The sequence below is a fragment of the Crocodylus siamensis genome, chromosome 4 (genome assembly GCF_052110815.1).
Source record: "Crocodylus siamensis isolate JL-2025a chromosome 4, ASM5211081v1, whole genome shotgun sequence".
Classification (NCBI taxonomy): Eukaryota; Metazoa; Chordata; order Crocodylia; family Crocodylidae; genus Crocodylus; species Crocodylus siamensis.
The window spans coordinates 237,172,809-237,193,311 of NC_143398.1; the positions used below are offsets into that span (position 1 = coordinate 237,172,809).

At 49.1% G+C, this 20,503-nt stretch overlaps 1 protein-coding gene across 2 annotated transcripts in view; it reads left to right on the forward strand.

The window, feature by feature from the left end:
• The window catches only part of ITGB5 (integrin subunit beta 5), a 111,018-nt gene extending 98,563 nt beyond the window's left edge, over window positions 1-12,455 (forward strand). For both annotated transcript variants that reach the window (XM_090045973.1, XM_090045974.1), the window contains exons 12-15: window positions 295-398; window positions 5,420-5,536; window positions 8,402-8,568; window positions 11,767-12,455. In XM_090045973.1, the coding sequence (XP_089902099.1) occupies window positions 295-398; window positions 5,420-5,536; window positions 8,402-8,568; window positions 11,767-11,862 (484 nt within the window). In that variant the 3' untranslated portion in view covers window positions 11,863-12,455. The remainder of the gene's footprint in view (window positions 1-294; window positions 399-5,419; window positions 5,537-8,401; window positions 8,569-11,766) is intronic.
• The last annotated feature ends 8,048 nt before the right edge of the window (window positions 12,456-20,503 follow it).

Consider the following 20,503-nt stretch of genomic DNA (forward strand, 5'->3'; position numbering starts at 1 on the left):
GAAGTCCAGATGCCACCAAAATGAAACGCTGCTCAAGCCTCAGACCAGTTCAGCAGCCAGTTTCCTCAGTCAAGCTAATACCCAAAATGGAAACACCCCAGGTCTGCAGGGTTGATATACAGATCTACCTCCTTGGGTTAATTGTGCAGTGATTTGGAGGTGCCTGGCTATAAGGTGTCCATATCTTTTGTGGAGGAGATGGGTCATTTCTTGGATAATGTGTTTTGGGATGGGGAGGGGCACATGCAAGTGTTCATGCAGTTTTGAAAGATGTTTAACTCTTCCTCTCTGAAGGGACTGCATCGAGTGCATGCTGTTCAACTCAGGAAAACTGGCTGATAACCAGACCTGCCAAAAACACTGCAAGGATGAAATCATTACCCGTGTGGACGTCCTCAGTGAGTATGGCGCTGCAGAGTGCTATGGGACCTTTTGTAACCAACTGGGAGACTAAATCAGTCTTTGCAGAGAACCAAGTTTGCTCTAAACAGCATCAAAACTTCTCCCTTAAGAAAGCCTCAGAAACATGCTTGGATTTAGAAAAGATAATTCATTATCCTGCCTTCAGCTTGTCATCTCTTAGCTTTTGAAATATACCCGCTAGATGCAACTGTTTACCGTGCTTTGTTCTGTTACCTGTATCAGCTGTGCTGAAAAATTTTGTGACAAAGGAAACGGAATTGGATTCTCAATTAGATTTGGAGTTCAGAATCCACACCCTTTAGGTTTACCTGCTTCATTACATTACACCCAGATCACTGAGTTGCTTTTAAAAGTCAAACACAGCAGCTTTCTACTCCATCTCTCTCAGCAAATAACCATTTGTCTTAATTGACTAGGTATTTCTGCTTGGTTTGAATAAGGTTCTATTCCAAACCTTTGCCCAAGTCGTATCGCACAATTGCTCACAGTATTCAGTTTTAGAGTAGCCGTGTTGCTAACTGCATCTTCATTTATACTTAGATTTCATATCACCAAGGTATGCTACCAACGTGGTGTAGACAAACCCTTTGCGTCAGTACTGCAGGGCAGAGATCCAGTACCCAGCCATGGGGAAGTAACCCCACTTTATGGACCTCCTCCAGCAGAAGTGGTATGCTTTGCCCTTCCTTGTTGCCCAGATACAGACTCTGGTCAGGGCTGGCGATTTCCAGATGCCACGTCAACCTGTCGCCACACTGGCTAGGCAGATCTGGTATATGATGACCTAGGACTGAAGGTTACAGAGAGCACCTCTGATGAGCTATGTGCTTCTTGGCAACAGTTAGCTTTGCTAGATATTTTTAAACAGCTTTTTTCTCTTCTAGTCGGTTCTTCTCTCTAACTTTGAGATGACTTTTCTAGATCTCTTGGAAGAATAAAGCGTTAAGGAAGGGGCAGGGAGTGGAAGGGTGGGAGTACTGTACTAGGGTAGATAGGGGTGTCCTTTTTCCACCCAGGATCTTGGTAAATTTTGCTTCCTTTAGTTTTCTTTTCTTTCTTTTCTTTTCACTGATCTATTATCAGTCACTTCACTGTTCTTCTCCCAGTCTGCCAATGGGCAGCTTTTTCCTGCCAGGTCTTCTCACATGCTTCATCTGGTTTTAAGCAACTTGAGTATTTAGGTGTTTATACCTGTCCCTTTGGCAGACTCTTCCAACAATATTTCCATCCTCATTAGTAATTACACATACCCAGAGAGTTGAACGCTGGGTTAGTGACACAGTAACAGCTCATTTGCAAGGTGAGAGGGTCATTTCAAATCCCTCCATCCTGTAACTGCTAAAAGTTCCCTTTCCAACAACTGGCCTGGCATGTGTTTTCTCAAAGCCAGAAAATATATGGGTTTCAGTTGAAACAGTACTCTCAGACCATGTTCTCCTGCCTAGGTGTTACAACATGGACCAGCAGATTTTGTGCTTGCTTTCACTCTGTAAGGTTACCTTGTATAGAATTGCAGTCGAGCTTATGGTTTGCAAGCTACCCTCGTGTTTTGAGGGCCCAAGAATTAGCAGTCAGATTTCAGTTTAAAATTATATTGCTGTGCTTGGGAGTTGCATCCACCCTTTCTTTGAGGTCATTGTTTTAAAAAGAAATTAGTAGAACATCTGATTCTGGTTCTGAGGTATTGGGAATTAAAGACACTCAGGTTCAACGTAAGATTGGTTAAAGAAGTAAAAAAAAAGATTTCTAGACATATGCTCTGGAATTTTTGGCTTCTTCAGTTCTTATGTCTTGAGGAGCCTGTTTTGATCTTAAATTGTATCTTCCAGGTTAAAAGTGCTTGTTGAAGCTTAAAACCTTCATATTTTCTTCTGCCAGACACATTCATACATTGGACATGCGTCCGTCATGTCCAAACACCAAATTCTGGCACCTCCATAAATATTATGGCTCCTCTACAAAGAATATACCATGAAAATTCATAGCCCGCTTTTTTTTTTTGCTTTAGTTGTGCCAAAGTCTTAAACCTGTCATTACAGGTATGAACAACCCAGCAAAGCACTCCTGTATTCAAACCCCAAATGCCATTGATCTGGATAAATTGCTTTCTTTCTGGGTAGAGAAACCCTTTCAAATATGAAAGTAGTGCAACAGGGGTAATGCTGGCTTCCTGAGCATGCAAAAAGCCTGAAATAATGAAGCTGAGAAGCAGGAATTTTCCTCCAGCCATTCATATCATTTGGCTATAAACTCTAAAACCTACTGACAACACCTGAAGTAGCGAATGTTTCCATTTTAGCAGATGGGCAATGAAGTTGGAGCCCGGAGGAGTTAGAAGTTGCTCCAGGGAAGTAAGTGCATAGGGAAGGAAGGAAGGAGATCCCCGAGTTGTGGTTTCACTAGACAGATCAGTACCTCCAGTACAGCAACAGGTAGAAATAGTGCAGCCATTACACCTCAAAGTCACCCATGTAGACAGAATAGGTTTTCAAGGCATGAAGAGAAAGCAGCTGAGCTCTGTCTACACACTCTGCTTCATGGTTACAGCAGTGCCATTGATAGTATTGTAGAAATGGTTGGCATTCATTATACTGATCACAGGAGGTCAAAGACAAGAAAAGAGAGACCGAAAGCAGGATGCAGAAAGGAAAGGGCGAACACAATGAAAACCCACACAGCAGTAGGACAAATGCACTTGTGTTTTAGAGTGATACTGAATGTTGGGAGAAGAGACACTGAAGATGATGATGATGATGATGATGACAGCCATGGTTGGGATTGCCCAAGTAAGCTTGTTGCCCCACTTTCATTACAAATCAATGTCATTTGGGTGTCTGACTTCTTTAGAGAACTGTGACACAAATCTCCAATTGATTTTAGTTGGGATGGCAGAGGAAACGGTGTGAAATACATTATAGTTTCATAGTTTGTACAGTCAGAAGAGACCTGAGCTGATCATCAAGTCCGACCCTCCGCCATGGGCAGGAAAGGATGCTGGGGTCAAATGACTCCCGCTAGGTGGCTGTCTAGCCTCCTTTTGAAGACCACCAGGGTAGGGGTGAGCACCACTTCTCTTGGAAGGTGGTTCCAGATCTTAGCTGCCCTGACAGTGAAGTAGCGCCTCCTGATCCACCACCTTTAATTAAAAATGGAATTTGACCTTCCTAATTTGACACCTCTCCTTTGAATACTGCAAGGAAATTTGGGAGTGAAGTCAGTCCAGCTCAGCATATTTGAAATTGGGCCAGTTGTTTTTAGACCCAGGTTGTAACTTCCCTGAAACAATGTGGTTTCTAAAGAAAATATATATGGACCCTTGAAATATCAAAGACGCTGCTTGCTCTTCACTAGCACATTCAAAAAAAATAACCCTACATAGACACAGCCCTTCTAAAAACAAGCCTTCTCATTTCCTACTGTTCCCTCACTTTCACCTTTTCCCCTCCCACTAACTCTCATTGTCCCCCCTCCTCCCTTCTTCCTCTTGAAAAATAAACCTCCCAACTATTTCCGGAGATAAAGCAATTCAGCCCGGTTGGAACGCAAGCAGAGATGGATTGCGGCTTTGATAACATCTCCCTTTTAATGTCAACAGTTCCCCACTATCCTTGTAAAATGGGGCTATATCTGTCACTTTATCTACAGCTTTCAAAGCTGGGGAAGCAAAGAAAACGGGAAGAGAATTGATGGCTTTTCCCAGCTAGCTTTGCAAACTGTAGGATGGCAGCAGTGAAGGGAAAGAGGACATTAGTTTTATATTAGCCTTACATCTCTTAGTGTTTCAGCAGTGATTCTCAACCAGTTGGCCACGGCATCCTGGGGTGCCTTGAGATCTTTTTAGGGTGCCACTGGGTGCCATACGATGTTAAATTTACAAAAACGATTCACAAGATAAACCCAGAAATTTCAAATTGAAGTCCATAGTTGTGGACTTTGAGTTCTTTGCACTGGAAAAACTACCCCATTATTTTTCTGTAGGCAAAAAAAGAGGTACCAAGGAATGCCTCAAAAAAAAAAAGGTTGAGAACCACTGTGTTACAGGCACCACTGAGTGTGAGTTCCCAGTCTTAAAAAAGATTTCATGCAGGATCATTAATTACAGTTAATATTATGCCTGGGCCTAGAAATCCCAGCACTGCAGAAACACAGCATGACACAACCTTTGCTCAAAGATCCTAGGCTGTATAGACACTTGGACAAGAAAGTTGGGAGAGAAGATAGAAGTGCAGGCAGGTGGAGCAACTTGATAGGCATTTCTGCAGTTCTCAGTCATCGCTGAAGGATAACCACGCTAAATAGTCACATCCTTCCATCACTTTATTTTTCTGTCTGTTTTCGCTGTTCCAATAAACCATCCCTCTTTCCCACGAATACCTACCAAATTGCATTCCTTTCCAAGCTTCCTTTTTGTTTCGGGTTTGGTTTTATTTTTCCCTCCAGCATCTGCAGGGAAGCACTGCCGTACTGCAAAGCGCTTTTTCAGAGGTTCTGAGTTACACAACCTTCTTCTGGAAACCTGTGCTCATTCCTGGTTTCATATGAATAAGCTAAACCCAGACAGGCGTCTTCTTTATATCGATGGATTTGTATCTATAAGAGACAGGAAAGTAGACACAAAGCTAAGGCACCATAGTTTGTGTTGTGGGTTTTTCCCCTCTTCCCTAACTTTCCCCAGTGTTAATGGTTTCTTCTGAAATTGTTCTGTAATGTGGACCATGCGTACCAACAGGAAGCCCTTAGTACTTACGAGAATTCAAAGTCCCCAGAGTGATATACTTCCAGAAAACACATCCAGCTCTGGATGATTGAGGCTTTTCTTTCCGCAGAACGAAACCAGCTGAACTGAAATGTCCAAGAGTTGTGTCACTCTGCAAGAGATGTCTTCTCGCAAAAGACTCCGTCTAACGTGTTTTCGATGCATTGGGCTCCTCTGCCAGGAACCGCCAACCTGTGCACTTCTGAAGGACCCTCAAGTATGTTCTTTGTTCCGTTTCAGAAACAGATGACCAGAGCTCGGTCTTGTGTGCTTACCCGGTGAATGACTGTGTGATGAAGTTCACCTACTTGGAACTTCCCAGTGGAAAGTCGAACCTCACAGTCCTCAAAGAGCCAGGTTGTACTACGTTCTTATTTCTTATTTTAATATATAATGCCTTACTTCCAAGAGAAGGTAGGCTACCTATGAACTTCACTGACTGGTAGGAAGCTAAGGATTTTCCACTAGCAGGTGTAGGGCAAGGCAAAGACCTTGAGTTTGCTTCCAAAACAGACTTTCGAGGCAATGATGGGAGTTTGTATTTTGGGAGGGTTGGTGGGGGGAGTTTTGCGGGGGGGGGGCAGGCAGGTCAATCAAAGCTGACCTTACAGATGAAACTCATCTCTCATAAATTAATCAGGATGTTAATGTAGCCACTTTAGACTTATTGCCCGCACACCTCTGCTGCCACACGAGGCCATTTCACAGGTCTTCCTGCCCTGATAAGGAGACTGCCAAAATGGGGTAGAAAGGCTCTGTCAGGTGCCTTCTGCCTTGTTTCTGCCTTTTCTTAGACATATTATCTGCTTCCCTGTAAAATGGCAGCACTTGTTTCTGTACTGGAGTAGCAGGAGCACTCTGGAGATGGGCACCAAAAAGGAGAGCAAGGGTGGGTCAGGAAATAAAGAGGTCAGAGGAAACAGAGGCACGGGGACTCCAGGAGCTTGTCACGTCATTGCAGCGGCAGGTCCTGGGGAGGATGGCTCCTGCTTTAGATACAGAGGCTGCTCCAGGCTCATCTCCTGTGCCTTGGCCTGCCAAGGACTGAAGGCTCAGTACCAGACACAAAGGGACAAGCCAAGAAGCAGCCTCAGTGGCAGACTTCCAAGTCTGGAGCATGACTGTGCACTCAGGTGGGGAGGACATGGGCTAGACATATCCAGTCCCATGTATGTGCACTAGGACCACTACCACAAGGGTGTACACAAGCCCTGACTGTAATTGTGACACATTCGTCCAGACACCCCCAAAGTGTGGGACACAGCTCTTGAGGTAGCTCAAGGGAAAGGGAAAGACATGGAAGTGGATAGAGAGTGTGACAAACCTATGGAGGGAGCCTCAAGAGGGCATCTAGTCCAATCCCCCTACTCGAGCCAGGATCATCCTTATTAAGACCATCCATACAAGGCCATGTATAACCATCTAACCTGTTCTTAAAACCATACAGACAGCCCTGTCATACAGCTACAAGGCACATTGCCCCCAGACACCAAGAACACCCTAACCTGCCACAGGCACAGCTAGGGGATGAGGGCACTGTCAGTGTCTTGCCGCAGCAAGCATTAAAATACATTTGAGAGATCCCGGGAGATGGCTGTGCCTTCTGCTACAGAAGAAGTTAAATCCCTCCAGGGTCCATGCTGGTCTGATCGTGGGGCAAAATTCCTTCCTGATCTCAAATATAGTGATTGGTTTGACCCTGAACACAGGGGTGAGACCCTCTAACCAGGCACCTCCAGGTTTTAGTCCCAGCAGGAATATCAGCATACCCATGCACTGGTGAAAATCCCCAACCTAAATACTCAGTGCTTCTGAGGAAGGCTAAAAGCCCCCTGGCACCTGAAACAGGAAGGAAAAAAATGTCTTCCCATCCCCCTGTGATAACCAGCAAAATCCAGACACATGGGAGAAACCAGACACCCTCACAATGGTCCCTAGGATGGCACCATTACCAGAGAAGAAAGGTGAAGTGATGTGTTGTATCAGTCTCTCACTCCACTGTAGAATTGGTCCAACCTGTCAGCAGAGTTAACACAGAGTCCCTAAATGCCTGGATCTCCAGACAGTTACTTGCACTGGTTGGACTTAAAGCCAGGCCTGAACAGAGCAAAAGCATCTGGGTGATTTTTAAAATGCATTGGCTTGAGAGCTAAAGCCCTTCTGTAAGTACCCCAAATTGGGGAGAAATGTTTTAATCAAGTTGTGAATGTCATCTCTGAAGTATTAAGTGACTGACACGCTGCAGCGCACACCAGGAATGAACAAATCAGAAACGTCTTTTTATGTCTGCGGGGTTTTGCTTTTGCAAATATAGCCCTATGCCTTCACCAAGCCAGCCAGATTCAGAGGAGGGGCACCAGCTGAGAACATTAAGAAAGCCCCAGAGCACCTGTTGGTTTCTTCCTGTTACAACATGCACTGATGCTGGCCCGGTGTAATAAGTCTGCTCACCCATTGAGTGTCCCTACTGTTCTCTCCAGAGAGGGATAAAGGCATCTGTGGTTCTAGATGCATACAGTGTGTATCACTGTGTTTATTAAAGAGAAAGGGCGCAGTGTATTTTACCAAAGAAACCCCCTTACTGTAGCTGCTAGTGGGATGCATGTATCTTGACATGCAAGCCATTATGGGACTGGCCTCAAGAGACTTCAGACATTGGTCTGGCAGCAGCTTATGCCTTATGAAATAGCAGCGCTGATTGTGACATGTCAGATCGATGAGGTCTTAGTTAACATACTTGTTTCAAGTTCCTCCTCGCCTCCTGTATGCATGCTCAGTGCTGTTTGGGAGCTGAAATGTCCATTGCCCCAGGCAGCTTGTGTTAGCTGTGCTAAATTTTTAACCCCCTGGGCTTGCCCAGGATCCTCCAGCATTATAAAATCACACCCGTTATTGTAAGTGGATTTGCAATAAGTGGGCAAAAACCAGCACAATGGGAGTCTTGCCCTGGCTTTCAATGGGACCAGAATGTCATGTATCTTTGATTTTGAAAAGCTTTTTAACTTCTCAGTTTACATGAAGGACTCCGAGATCAAGTTCTTGTTCTGTCAGTGCAGATTGGGAGTAATTCCTTTAGTCAGTGGAGCAAACAGAGGTGTCAAACGAGGCTGTGATCTGTGTGTCTGCTTCCCCATTGGAATGCTTCAGTCACCCTAGCTGGGGCTGTGCTTTGTGTATGTCCCACATTACAACTCATTTTCTCTTTCTCCCTGTCCTTACCAGAATGCAGCTCTGCCCCAGATGCCCTGACAATCTTGCTGGGAGTAGTAGGCAGCATCCTGCTGATCGGCATTGTCCTCCTGGCTATTTGGAAGCTGCTCGTCACCATCCACGACAGACGGGAGTTTGCCAAATTCCAGAGCGAACGCTCCCGGGCGAGATACGAAATGGTGTGTGGGAATTCATGGGGGATGGGGAAGACACCTGGCAAAAGGCCTGTGGAGATTCACGGACAAGGGTGGAGGGGGTCAAACTTACAGGAGCATTTGTGATACAAGGGTTTGGGTAAAATCCTGCCCTGGCAGAAAGGGTGCATAGCCCCAGTCTGGGTCCTAGTCTGGCTGCCCCGTTAGGCGTAGGTGTGCCTTGTGCTGCCTGGCCATTTGCTCCAGCACCACCCCTTTTCTCCCCTGTCCTGTCCCCTTAGCTCCTTTCCTTCCATGTCCCTTCACCTGTCACTTTTCATCTCTTTAATGAATCCCCTTCCAGTTAAACATAATGCCTCCTGCCCACGTGCTGGCCATGGGTGATGACCTGGTGAGGGGGCTGCAGGTGCTCGACCACCTGGGCGACAGCGATCACCGCCTGCTGGAATTCACCATCCAGCACAAAGTGGCAAAGGCATGCAGTAAGGCAGCGGCCCTAGATTTCAGGAGGGTGGACTTCAACGAGCTAAGGAGGATAGTTGGAGAAGCGCTGAGGTCCCGGAGGGGAGGGGAGCCAGGTGTCCCAGGACAGTGGTCGCTCCTTAAGGAGAGGATCCTCCAAGCCCAAAGGAAGGTAATCCCAACAAGGATCAAAGGGAGCAGGAGAGCACACAAGCCTCCGTGGCTCACCAAAAGCATCCGGGAATGTCTCCTTGCTAAAAAGGAGGCTTACACCCAATGGAAAGAAGGGGTCATCACCCGGGGGGACTATTCAGTAGTTGCTTGGGGATGTAGGGGGGTGGTTAGGAAGGCCAAGGCGGAGATGGAACTGGGACTAGCTTCCCAGATTAAGGACAATAAGAAGTCCTTTTTTAAATACGTAGGGGGTAAAAAGAAGGTCCCGGGTACTGTGGGGGCCCTTGCAGGACGCGATGGGAAACTTGGTTGTCACACCAGACGACAAAGCTAACATGTTTAACGATTTCTTTGCCTCCGTCTTCCTAAGTACGGACCAGAACAGCCACCTCCCTGCTGGGCCCCCCTCGGGCTCCCGGGGAGGCACACCTGGGCCACGGGTTAGCGAGGATTTAGTTAGGGAGCTTCTGGAGGGGTTGGATGTATTCAAGTCAGCCGGTCCGGATGATCTCCACCCTAGAGTCCTAAAGGAACTGGCCGAGGTCATTGCAAGTCCCCTGGCACAACTTTATGAGCACTCGTGGTGCTCGGGAGAGGTACCAGAGGACTGGAAGAGGGCCACCGTGGTTCCCATCTTCAAAAAAGGCAGGAAGGAGGACCCGGGAAACTATAGCCCGGTTAGTCTCACCTCGATCCTAGGCAAGCTGTTTGAGAAAATTATGCTGGCACACATCCAGGAGGGGCCAGCAGGAGACCGCATGCTTAGGGGCAACCAACATGGGTTCATCAGTGGCAGGCCCTGTCAGACCAACCTGGTGGTCTTTTACGATCAGATCACCAGATCATTAGATGCAGGGGTAGCAGTGGATATAGTCTTCCTGGACTTCTGGAAGGCTTTTGACACTGTCTCTCACCCCGTTTTCATTAAGAAACTGGGGGGCTGTGGCGTAGACACCCTCACAGTCAAATGGGTCGCCAACTGGCTGGAGGGCTGCACCCAGAGGGTGGTAGTGGATGCGTCCTTCTCAACCTGGAAGGACGTGGGCAGTGGGGTCCCCCAGGGCTCGGTCCTCGGGCCTGCACTGTTCAACATCTTCATCAGTGATTTGGATGAGGGGGTAAAAAGCACCCTGTTCAAATTTGCTGGTGACACTAAGATATGGGGGGAGGTGGGCACACTGGAAGGATGCAACAGGCTACAGTCAGATCTAGACAGGTTACAGGGGTGGGCGGATGAGAACAGGATGGGTTTCAACACAGACAAGTGCAAGGTGATGCACCTCGGGAGGAACAACTGGCACCATACCTACAGGTTGGGGTACTCCCCTCTTGTCAGCATGGAGGCGGAAAGGGATCTGGGGGTCATCATTGACTCCAAGATGAACATGGGCCGGCAGTGTGGGGACGCGGTCAGGAAGGCCAACCGCACCTTGTCATGCATCCACAGATGCATCTCGAGCAGGGCCAAGGAGGTGATCCTCCCGCTCTATGCGGCACTGGTCAGGCCGCAGCTGGAGTACTGCGTCCAGTTCTGGGCGCCACACTTCAAGAGAGATGTCGAGGGCATGGAGAGGGTCCAGAGGAGGCCACTCGTATGATCAGGGGGCAGCAGGGCAGGCCCTATGAGGACAGGCTGCGGGACCTGAACCTGTTCAGCCTCCAAAAGAGAAGGCTGAGGGGGATCTGGTGGCCTGTTATAAACTAGTCAGAGGGGACCAGCAGGCATTGGGGGAGTTCCTGTTGCCCCGAGCACTGCCAGGAGTGACCAGGAATAACGGTCACAAGCTGGCAGAGGGTAGGTTTACATTAGACATCAGGAGGCGCTACTTCATGGTCAGGGCAGCTAGGATCTGGAACCAGCTTCCAAGAGAAGCGGTGCAGGCTCCTACCCTGGGGGTGTCTAAGAGGAGGTTAGATGAACACCTTGCTGGGGTCGTTTGACCCCAGTATTGTTTCCTGCCATGGCAGGGGGTCGGACTAGATGATCTGCTCAGGTCCCTTCCGACCCTAGAAACTATGAAACTATGAAACAAATTTGTGAACTAGCAGACCCTTTATTGCATCAGCTTGTTCTCTCTGCTTGTGTTTCACCTCTTCCCCTGCCCAGTGACTGGTTTGTACCGTCGGATGGAACAGCTCCAGGTCAGGGACTGTAGTCTACTCTGGGTTTCTGTGGTGCCCAACATAATACAAGCTCAGGCATTATTGTAATAAATGTGTTTGAGGATAATGTTCTGATAAATTATGTATCTTCCAGTATAATTCATTTCAGCTCTATACCAGAATGAGGCCTGTATGCCTCTGGTACAGCTTGCATAAGGGCAGAACCACAGCACTCCTCAGTCATCTGTCCAATCTTGAGGTCTAGTATAGTGCTGTAATGCTTGGAGGTGGAAGCTCAAATTGAGTTCTTGATGCCAGGTGGCACACACACGCACCCCCAGCCGTCCACGCACACATACCTCCCCCCCTCCAAATGTCCCTCTGCCCAAAGGCCTACACTGGCTTTTGTATCACAGAATCTGTTATTCCGATTTTTTTCTATTTGTGTTGTTTTCTGATTTTTTAAAATTTATTTGCTCGTAGGCATCCAATCCCCTTTATCGAGAGCCTATTTCTACGCATAGCTTAGATTTCACGTTCAACAAGCTCAACAAGTCGTGCAACGGTACAATTGATTGATCGCATCGTACGAAACGGGACTGCTCTCAACAATTGCTTGACTTTATTGCGGCTTCCTGAATGGAAGATGGAATCCTCTTCAGTGGGGAGAAGCCCTTAAAACAAGAGTGGTCATTGACAAAAGGCTGGGATTTGCACAGGAAGGACAAATGGCTCTGCCATGCTTGCGCTGTCTGACCCCTGGACTTACCTGTGTGCTGATGGCCTTGTTGCCTGTGCTTATGGACTCTGTTGTGGAGCTCTTTGCACCCAAGCTTTTCAGATACATTAAACATGCCAACTAAGTGCCATATTGCAGCTTCACACACATCCTGGTGGAAGGAGTGACTAAGCCAAATTCAGGGTTGAGACTCTGCCATTGCAAGTGTTTAGGGGGATGTTAGCTTCTGGGATGATATAGATGGGGATGGTCCTGCTTTGAGCAGGAGGTTGGACTAGATGTGACCTCTTGAGGTCCCTTCCAAGCCTCATTTTGTATGATTCTGTGAAAATGGGTGTTGGAAGCATATGTGTAAGAAAACTAGGATACAGGTGTTCTGCCATCTTTAGGATCTTTTTATATAAAGAAAATTAAAACTATTGTGCATATATAATACTTCGAGTATTGTCCACTGTTCTTTGACATTCCCTGTACCAATTGTGTTGTGAAGGCCTGCTGCTTACAACTTTCCTAAAACCATGTAGATCATATTAGACCCATATAAGGTAGGACTATGAAGGCACAATTAGTAACTGCACCCATAGTGACAGCCTCAAATGTATCATGTTAATTTAGTGCGGGGATTGTCAAGCAAGCAGGAGGGGGAAAGGGGAATGCAAGCCATTGACAAGTAGTCTGCCATTCCCATGTTGGACAGCTGTTTGGATGCCAGTCAGGTTGAAGGACTAGGGAGCTGGAGGGATGAGCTGAAGACAGCTGAGATGAAGCCAGGTAGGTGAGCTGCCATTGAATTTGGGACTGACGGGCCATAAGGTCATTAGGGCTGAAACTAAGAGCCTGAGACTTGGGTGGGAGGTAGAGCCTTCTCCCCATCCAGTTTGCAGAATTAGGTGCTGTGCATGACTTGAGGGAAGAGCAGAGGTGGGGGTGGGAAGATTCAGGGCTGTGGTCCTAGTATGAACGATGGTAAGAGTATGTGATAATCACACCCTCCTTTAGTGACTGATACATGACTTCTGTAATTGTGGAAGGTCAGGCAAGTCCCTTCCGACTGGACGAATCTAGGAGTGCAGCGGCTGTAACAGCCTAGTACATACAAGGGAAGACTTTTCCCAAAAGCAGTCTGGTGACATGGGGCTCACGTTTAACCCAGTGCTGTGTGTATTGGTTCTGATCCATAACTGAAGGTTTTTAAGGTACATCTGTACTGTCTCACTGCTGTCCGCTGAGAAGGAGGATCTTGAGGACAGCCCGGCTACCTGTTCCCAGTCACACGTGCCAACCCCAGAAACATGGCTGTGGCGCTACACCTCCAGCCACTGTGAAGTAGGTTTGGCAGGTGTGAGTGGGAGCAAGCATCCCTCTCTGAGTGCCCAAGAAGTGGTAGAGGCCACTGCTTAGAGCCTGAATCCATGTCTGTACCTCCCTGCGGCTGGGTTTGAAGCAGTGCTAGATGACTCGGATGGCCCTTGCGCTAGGCCGCTGGCAGAAGGCAAGGCATTACAGTTGTGACTGCTCCCTAACGCCTTGCTGGTTTTGTCCCTTTGCCCTGAGCAGATTGTGCTATATAGCCAATTGCAGAAAGCTTGCCAGGAAAAAGCAACGTCTAATCATGTTCGTTGTTTTGACTCGCTTTTCCCTCTGGAAATGGGTCGTGACCTCATCCATCCTGATTTTTATTTACCCCTGGCAAGAGATCATTACTATTGTGTTCACACTTAAAGGTTGCTGGAAAAGATCTGCAAGAATGATTCGCAGTCTGGAAAACCTTTTCATGCAAGAGATGAAAGAAGCACAATCTCTCTCATGTAAGCAAGAGACATATCAAGGGTGACTTGCTCAGGATGAGGAAGTGCCCACAAGGGGTGAAGACCCCCTCTAGATGAGGGCTCTTGAATTCAGCAGATAAAGGCAATGAATCATAAAAAATAAGGGACCTTGAGTGGTCCTCTGGTGCTTTCCCTTCACCCTGTGGTAGGATCGACTATATCTGAAGTTATTCCTAATGTCTGTTAGGAATAACTTGTTCTTGTTAGGAATAACTTGTTCTTAAAAATCTTCAAAGATGAAAAGTCCACAACCCTTGTCCCCCACCCTATGTCTTCCAGAGCTGAACTATCATTACTGTTAGGAAGGTTTTCCTTATGTCTAACATAAATCTCCCGTATTGCAATATAAGCTCATTCCTGCTTGTCTTATCTCCAGCAGAACTAGACAACAGTTCATGATCTTCCTCCCTGTGGCAACCTTTTACATGCTTGAAGACCATTATTGTGTCTCCTCTTGGTCTTCTCTAGACTAAGCAAATGCGGTTGAGCTCTTAAGTCACAGGTTTTAGATCTGATTGTTTTTGATGTCCTCTGATCTTTCTTTCCACTTACTGTCCATCTTGCTTGAAGTGCAGGACTGGACTAAGGTTCACCAGTGCTGAGCAGAGTGGGAGGCTTAACTTTGCCTGCATACAACACTTCTCTTTGTAAGGCCCAGTATGGTATTTCTTTCCTTTTTTTTTTTGTAACAGTAGGAGGGTGTTAACTCTGGGGTTTTTTTATGTCATGGTCCACTGCACCTCCCACACCCTGTGTGCTGCAGAAAAGCTAACGGGCCCATCATTCCCCACGTTGTAGTTGTGTATCTGATTACCCCTACTGAAGCATGGACCTTGTCACTGAGTTGCATCCTATTTATTTCAGATAATTTCTCCAATGTCTCAAGATGTTTTGAATTCTAATCCTGCCCTTCAAAGTGCTTGTAGTTCCTCACAGTTTGCTCCTGACTGCAGTTTTAATAAGAGTACCTTCTACTCCAGCACACAAGTCATTAGAGAAAACATTGACTAGTACTGGACCCAAAACAGACCCCCACAGAGCCCCACTGGCTGTATCCTTCCAGTGGGAGAATGAGTCTTGGTTAAGGACTTTGAGTATGCACCCACGTGACAGCAGTTTCACCTGGACCATACTTCCTGAACTTCGTTATGAGACATAAGCACGAGAAGACCCAGTGTCTAGAAGCTGAGGATCTAAACCACCAGCAGTTTGTATTCACATTTTTTTAACTGAACCTCAGATCTTTGCTGGCAGTGAATTGCTAAAGCGTTGAATGGCCAGAGCGCTACAAACAGAGTTTTCCCTTTGAAATGCTTGCAGCGATATTGGATAAATTTCTGGAGATTAGCCCCAATTACAGACACCAGTGCAACCCTAATGAAGATGAGATGAATTACATCTCTCTCTGCAGACTGCGGCGTACCTTGGAACCGCAGCTTCCTTGGGTCCACACCAGAGCTTCACACCAATGGTGCTATATACGGCCAGGGATGATTTGAATGAAGGCTTCCAAAGGTAAATTAAGACAGAAGAAGGCAAAATAGACCGGGTTAAAACCCCTTTCCACCCGTCAGATTTTTACTTGTCTTGACATTTTCTTAGCTACTGCCTTGCTGGCAAGCCCTGTCACCCAGGAAAACACAAGCAGGTAAAAATAGAGTTTCAAATGCACAGGGAGCCTGGGTGCACAACCCTCCTTGGCTGCTTCATTCATCTCAGAAAGAAAGCAAGAAAAGGGTCAAGCCCAACTGTCTGTTGCCCGTTACCTTTAAGTTGGGTTGTCTCCCAGCTCCTCCATTTCACGTGATAAAGGTTTCAGGTGCAACCCAAAGCTTTCAATACAACATTATCAGGAAGCTGGGTTTTCATAGACCTGCTGCTGCACCACGGGAAGTATCCCAGGGTTCATTAAATGGGCCATGTCTTGGACAGCACCTTTTTCTTTTTTAAACGCTCTTACAAAGATGAGCCCAGGCCTAGGGCAGTGTGACAAGCAGCACCCTCTCTGTTCATGGGTGCGGGGTGATGGTGAGGACGCTCTTCCAGGGGGGAGAGGAGTGTGGCTGGGACAGGTGTTGGTCCTGCGAACAGGACCAGAAATATGGTAAAGCAAGCGTAAATCAGGATGACCGCTGTGCAAACATGCACCCACACTCACAAATATATACCGTGTGTGTGTGTGTGTGTGTGTGTGTGTGTGTGTGTGTGTATACACATATATACAGGCATACATATACACACATGCATACACACACACACACGCGCACGCATATATACACGTACATACGTGTGTGTGTAAACCAAGTACTTCTCTGCCATGCCTAGTGCCTTTACTCCCCAGCTGCCCAGAGCCGGGCGTGGGGGAGCTCAGGGCAAGCTGACCTCCTTCGGGGCCCCCCCCGGCGGTTGGCAGGCCAGGCACACGGAGCCCGGTGGCGTCCGGGAGAGGGACGAAGCTCCGCAGTTGAGCGGCGGGGGAGGGCGCAGAGGAACGGGCTCGGCAGGCTGTGGAGGGTGGCCCCCCCCCCAGTAACACCCCCGCGTGGCGCGCCGCCTGTGCGCAGCATGCATTCGGCAGCGCCCTCTCACCACCCGCCAAACAAGACTCTCACCTCCTGCAGCAGAGCCCGTTCGCGTCCCTGGAAACTGGGCAGCCTGAGCCCCATGCGCAGCCTGTGCAGGCCTCGGTGAGGAACGGGAGCCAGGGCCGCAGAGCGCAGCGTTGCTGCCCCGCTGCGTCTGCTCCTAGCCGACAGCCAGCACGCCCTGCCGCTGGCTTTTGTCTGGCGCGTCTCAGGTCAGGCAGCATCTTCCTTCGGAGCCCCCCAGCCCCACACCCTCCGCCGGTGCTCGCCTCCGAATTAAAGTGAAGACGCACTGAACATGGGGCCTGACCTGCTAGGGAAAAAAAACCCAAACAAACCCATCTCTGCCCTCCCTTGTGATTCCCTGGGACGCACACGGGCTGCTGCGTCCCCGCGGCCTTGTGAGCCTGATGCAGCCTGACAGCCGCTCGCCTTCCCGCATGAGCGAGCAAGTGGAAAACAGCTCAGGGTCATGTGTGGCCGCCTTGGGCTGGCCAAATTGGCGGCCAAATGCTGTTGCGACATCCCTGCTTCGTGTTTCCAGCAGTAGAAGCACAACCACAGCTGGAAGCTACTGTGAGCCTTTTTTGGTTGCAAAGCGGGGCTGAGACCCGGGCCACGTTTGCAAGCTGCCGAGGGGCTGGATGCGGTGCCACGGAGCCGAGGCCACCTGTCACCTAATATTTTTAAATGCGGTGGGGGGGGGGGTGTCATGCTGGTATCAGCACGTCTCCTGCATGGGTGCGACAAAGGCTTTGTCACGCCTGAGCCACAGATCGTCTAGGCTAAGATGAGCATTAGTTTGGTGACCACAGTAACCTTAGCAAGGTGATTTAAAAAAAGACGCCCTCCACAAAGCGGGCACACAGGCCACCAACAGTAACACCTGCAGAAAGGTTTTGGGTTTTTTTGGTTTTTTTTTTTGTTCTGGCCTGTTATGATGGGCTCTGAATACAGCACAAGGGCCACGGCTGGCATATGTACCACATGCTTCGCCACCCACATGAGCTAAGCCAGCCCCGCAGTGCGCGGCCTGGGGATACCTGTGAAAAAACAGGATCCACAACAGGTAATGCTGCCTTCCACCAGAACAAGTGGCGTAATCTTTTTTGGCGGGGGGGGGGGGCCTGAGCATGTATTACCCCAGCAGGGATTCTGCTTTTGCACCCCTGGGGTGTTTGTTCCCCCCTGGGGAGCTTTGTGAGCGGGGGCAGCGTGGACCGTTGTGTCTGTAATGGTAGCAAGCGGGGGGGGGGCAGCTGCTGGTGTGTGTCTGTGTGTTGTTGCAGCGGGCAATAGAAATCATAGAAAAATGAGGGTTGAAGGGACCTTGGGTGGTCACATCTAGTGCAGCCCCCTGCCCGAAGCAGCCCCAGCCCCAACTCAAGCTTTGTCCAGCCAGGTCTTGAAAGAGCCCCCGCTAACGAGCTTCCCATGTGCTGCACGGCCATGCTTAGGTCCCACCCTTGGGTCCTTTCCTGGGGTTAGCGTTGGGGCAAGCTCAAGCAGCAGCACAAACCCAGCAAGCAGGGACTGAGACATCGGACTGGAGCACAGCCAGCCCTGGTTTTAATTAGTAGTACATCACTAGGTAACATCATGTCTTTATTAAGCGGTTTGGCTCACGGTCAAGCCGACCATGCCGTTGTCGGAGAGCCCTCAACTCGACACGCCGGTGCCAGCATCAGCTAGGAGCGCTCAGCTCCTCACAGGATGAGGGCTTAAGTCAAGAGACCGCTTAAAAGGCTACAGCCAAAAGGGATATGAGATGTCAAGGCACTGGCTTGACAGGTCCCACAAGGACCAGCCAGCCTGTTGTTCAGGTTGCCACAAGGTTTTGCTCATAGTTATCTAGTTAAAAAAAAAAAAAAAAAAAAAAAAAAAAATCCCTAATTTATTTCATATACTTTCACATCCCCCCTTTGATACTACTATTCAATCTAATTCAGGCTAATGCTCTTCCTAACTGGCAGAAGTCATTATCCGTGATTTTATCACGCCAAACAGATTGCGGAAGAGCGCTACCAATTAACCAAATGCCATTTAAGTGGCAGACAACATGAACTGATTTCTCAAGCTTACTTTTTAGAGCAGTGGTGCTCAACCGATGGCCCCCAAGTGACTACATCTGGCTCGTGGCAAGCGGCAGAGCCCAGCCCTCCCTCTGTCCTGCCTTCCCCTCGTGCTGCCAACCCCCTTCCCAGCGCCCTCCTGCTCCTCTCCCCTGCGCCAGATGCTGCTCACGGAGGACAGCTCTTTTCTCTCCCCCCAGTTTCGACAGCTGGTCCCTGCTCTTAAAAGTTGAACACCAGTTTTAGAGCAGCTTGTAAGGTGACAAGCACTTTAAAACTAACAGCAGTGACTAGAAACGATTAAGTTCTCTGCTTTTCCCCAGGACGAGGACGAGGATTACTTCTTGTCTCGCCCCGAATCAGTTCATCTTCTATTGTTCCTGCTGCAACAGGGAAATATGGCACGTAAGACCTCGCACTCAATTCCTGACCGCCCCAAATGCCGCGCAGCTGGAGTTGCCGCACCAGTGCTATAACACCAGCGGGAAGGGACTTCCCATGCTGCCCTCGGCTTTGTCTATTAAACTGTGCAGCTTTCCCCCCACCACCGTACAGCTAGTTCTTCAGCTTTCCCAGAGTTGCTGTGAATGAACCCATTTTCATAGATTTCATAGACATCAGGGCTGGAAGGGACCTTGGGCGATCAGAGTCCAGCCGCCTGCCCAAAGGAAGGAAGTCAGCTGGGGTCATAGGATCCCAGCAAGATAAGCATCCAATTTACTCTTGAAGGTGTTCAATGTAGGTGCTTGAACCACCTCCACTGGCAGGCTGTTCCAGACCTCGGGGGCTCGGACAGTAAAGAAATTCTTCCTTATGTCCAGCCTGAAACGGTCTTGCAGGAGTTTGTGACCGTTCGACCTCGTCATCCCTTGGGGCGCTCTGGTGAACAAACGTTCCCCCAGATCCTGGTGGTCACCCCTGCTAAACTTAGAGGTGGCCATCAGATCACCCCTGAGCCTGCGCTTTTCCAGGCTAAAAAGTCCCATGTCTCTCAGCCTGTCATCGTAAGGTCTGTTTTCCTGACCTCTGATCATGCGCGTGGCTCTCCTCTGGACTCTCTCAAGCTTCTCCACATCCTTCATTACTTTAGTGTACGACTGCTGCATTACTTGCTCTGGCACACAGCTATCAAAGATGCACATTGCTGCTCGGTTGACCCTTTAATCTTTTACCGCACTTGGATGTGCTTGGGGAGCAACTGCGATCGCTCACGGCATGTCGAATGCAGCTCAACTCTGCCAGAGGTAAACCACACTCTGCACGTGTCCCTTCCCACCCTCTCACGAAATGCGCTTCGGCTCATGAAAGCTTATGCATCCCCAATTTAGTTAATCTATAAGGTGCCTCTTTACCCCACCTTAGCTGTCAGAGCAACTAGAAAAAAAATGAGCTTCTGCTCAGACACCAGTTGGTGGAGATCCTGCCAAGCGCCACCGATCTAAGTAATAAAAGCCATGCTACTTTTGGTTGCGTCTGCCTGCGCACGTGCCCTGCCTCGACAGATAGCCACGCAGGCCAGGCGAGGCAGGGGTGGTGGTGCACAGCCGGCGTGGGGGGCGGCTCAGGGAGGGGGGTCACGGCCGTCCACTGCCAGAAGGGCCGGGGGGGGGGATGGTATCAGGGCTGCGCTCAAGCTGGGCTGGGCTGCAGCGTTATGGGGGCCTGGTGGCTTCTGCAGGGGCCCGGGTGGGCAGCTCCTGCCCCTGCGCACGCCGCGGGGGAGCCAGCCCATGCCGCCCTCTGCACGAGCCGCCGGGCGGGTGCTGATGGGCTGGCGAACGCGGGCCCGGCCCGGCTGTGGGTCACTTGGAGCCTAGCGGCTCCTCCAGAGACAGTGCTGGGGAGCCCAGGGGGGCACGTCTGTGCCTGGGTAGCTGCAGCCTCCGCTCCGCCTAGGCTCACTGCTTTGCTGCCCCGGCTCTGGGTGGGTATACGGCTGGGTAGGTGTGCATATGGTAGGGGGCTGGGTGGGCGCACAGGGCCAGACACAGAGCA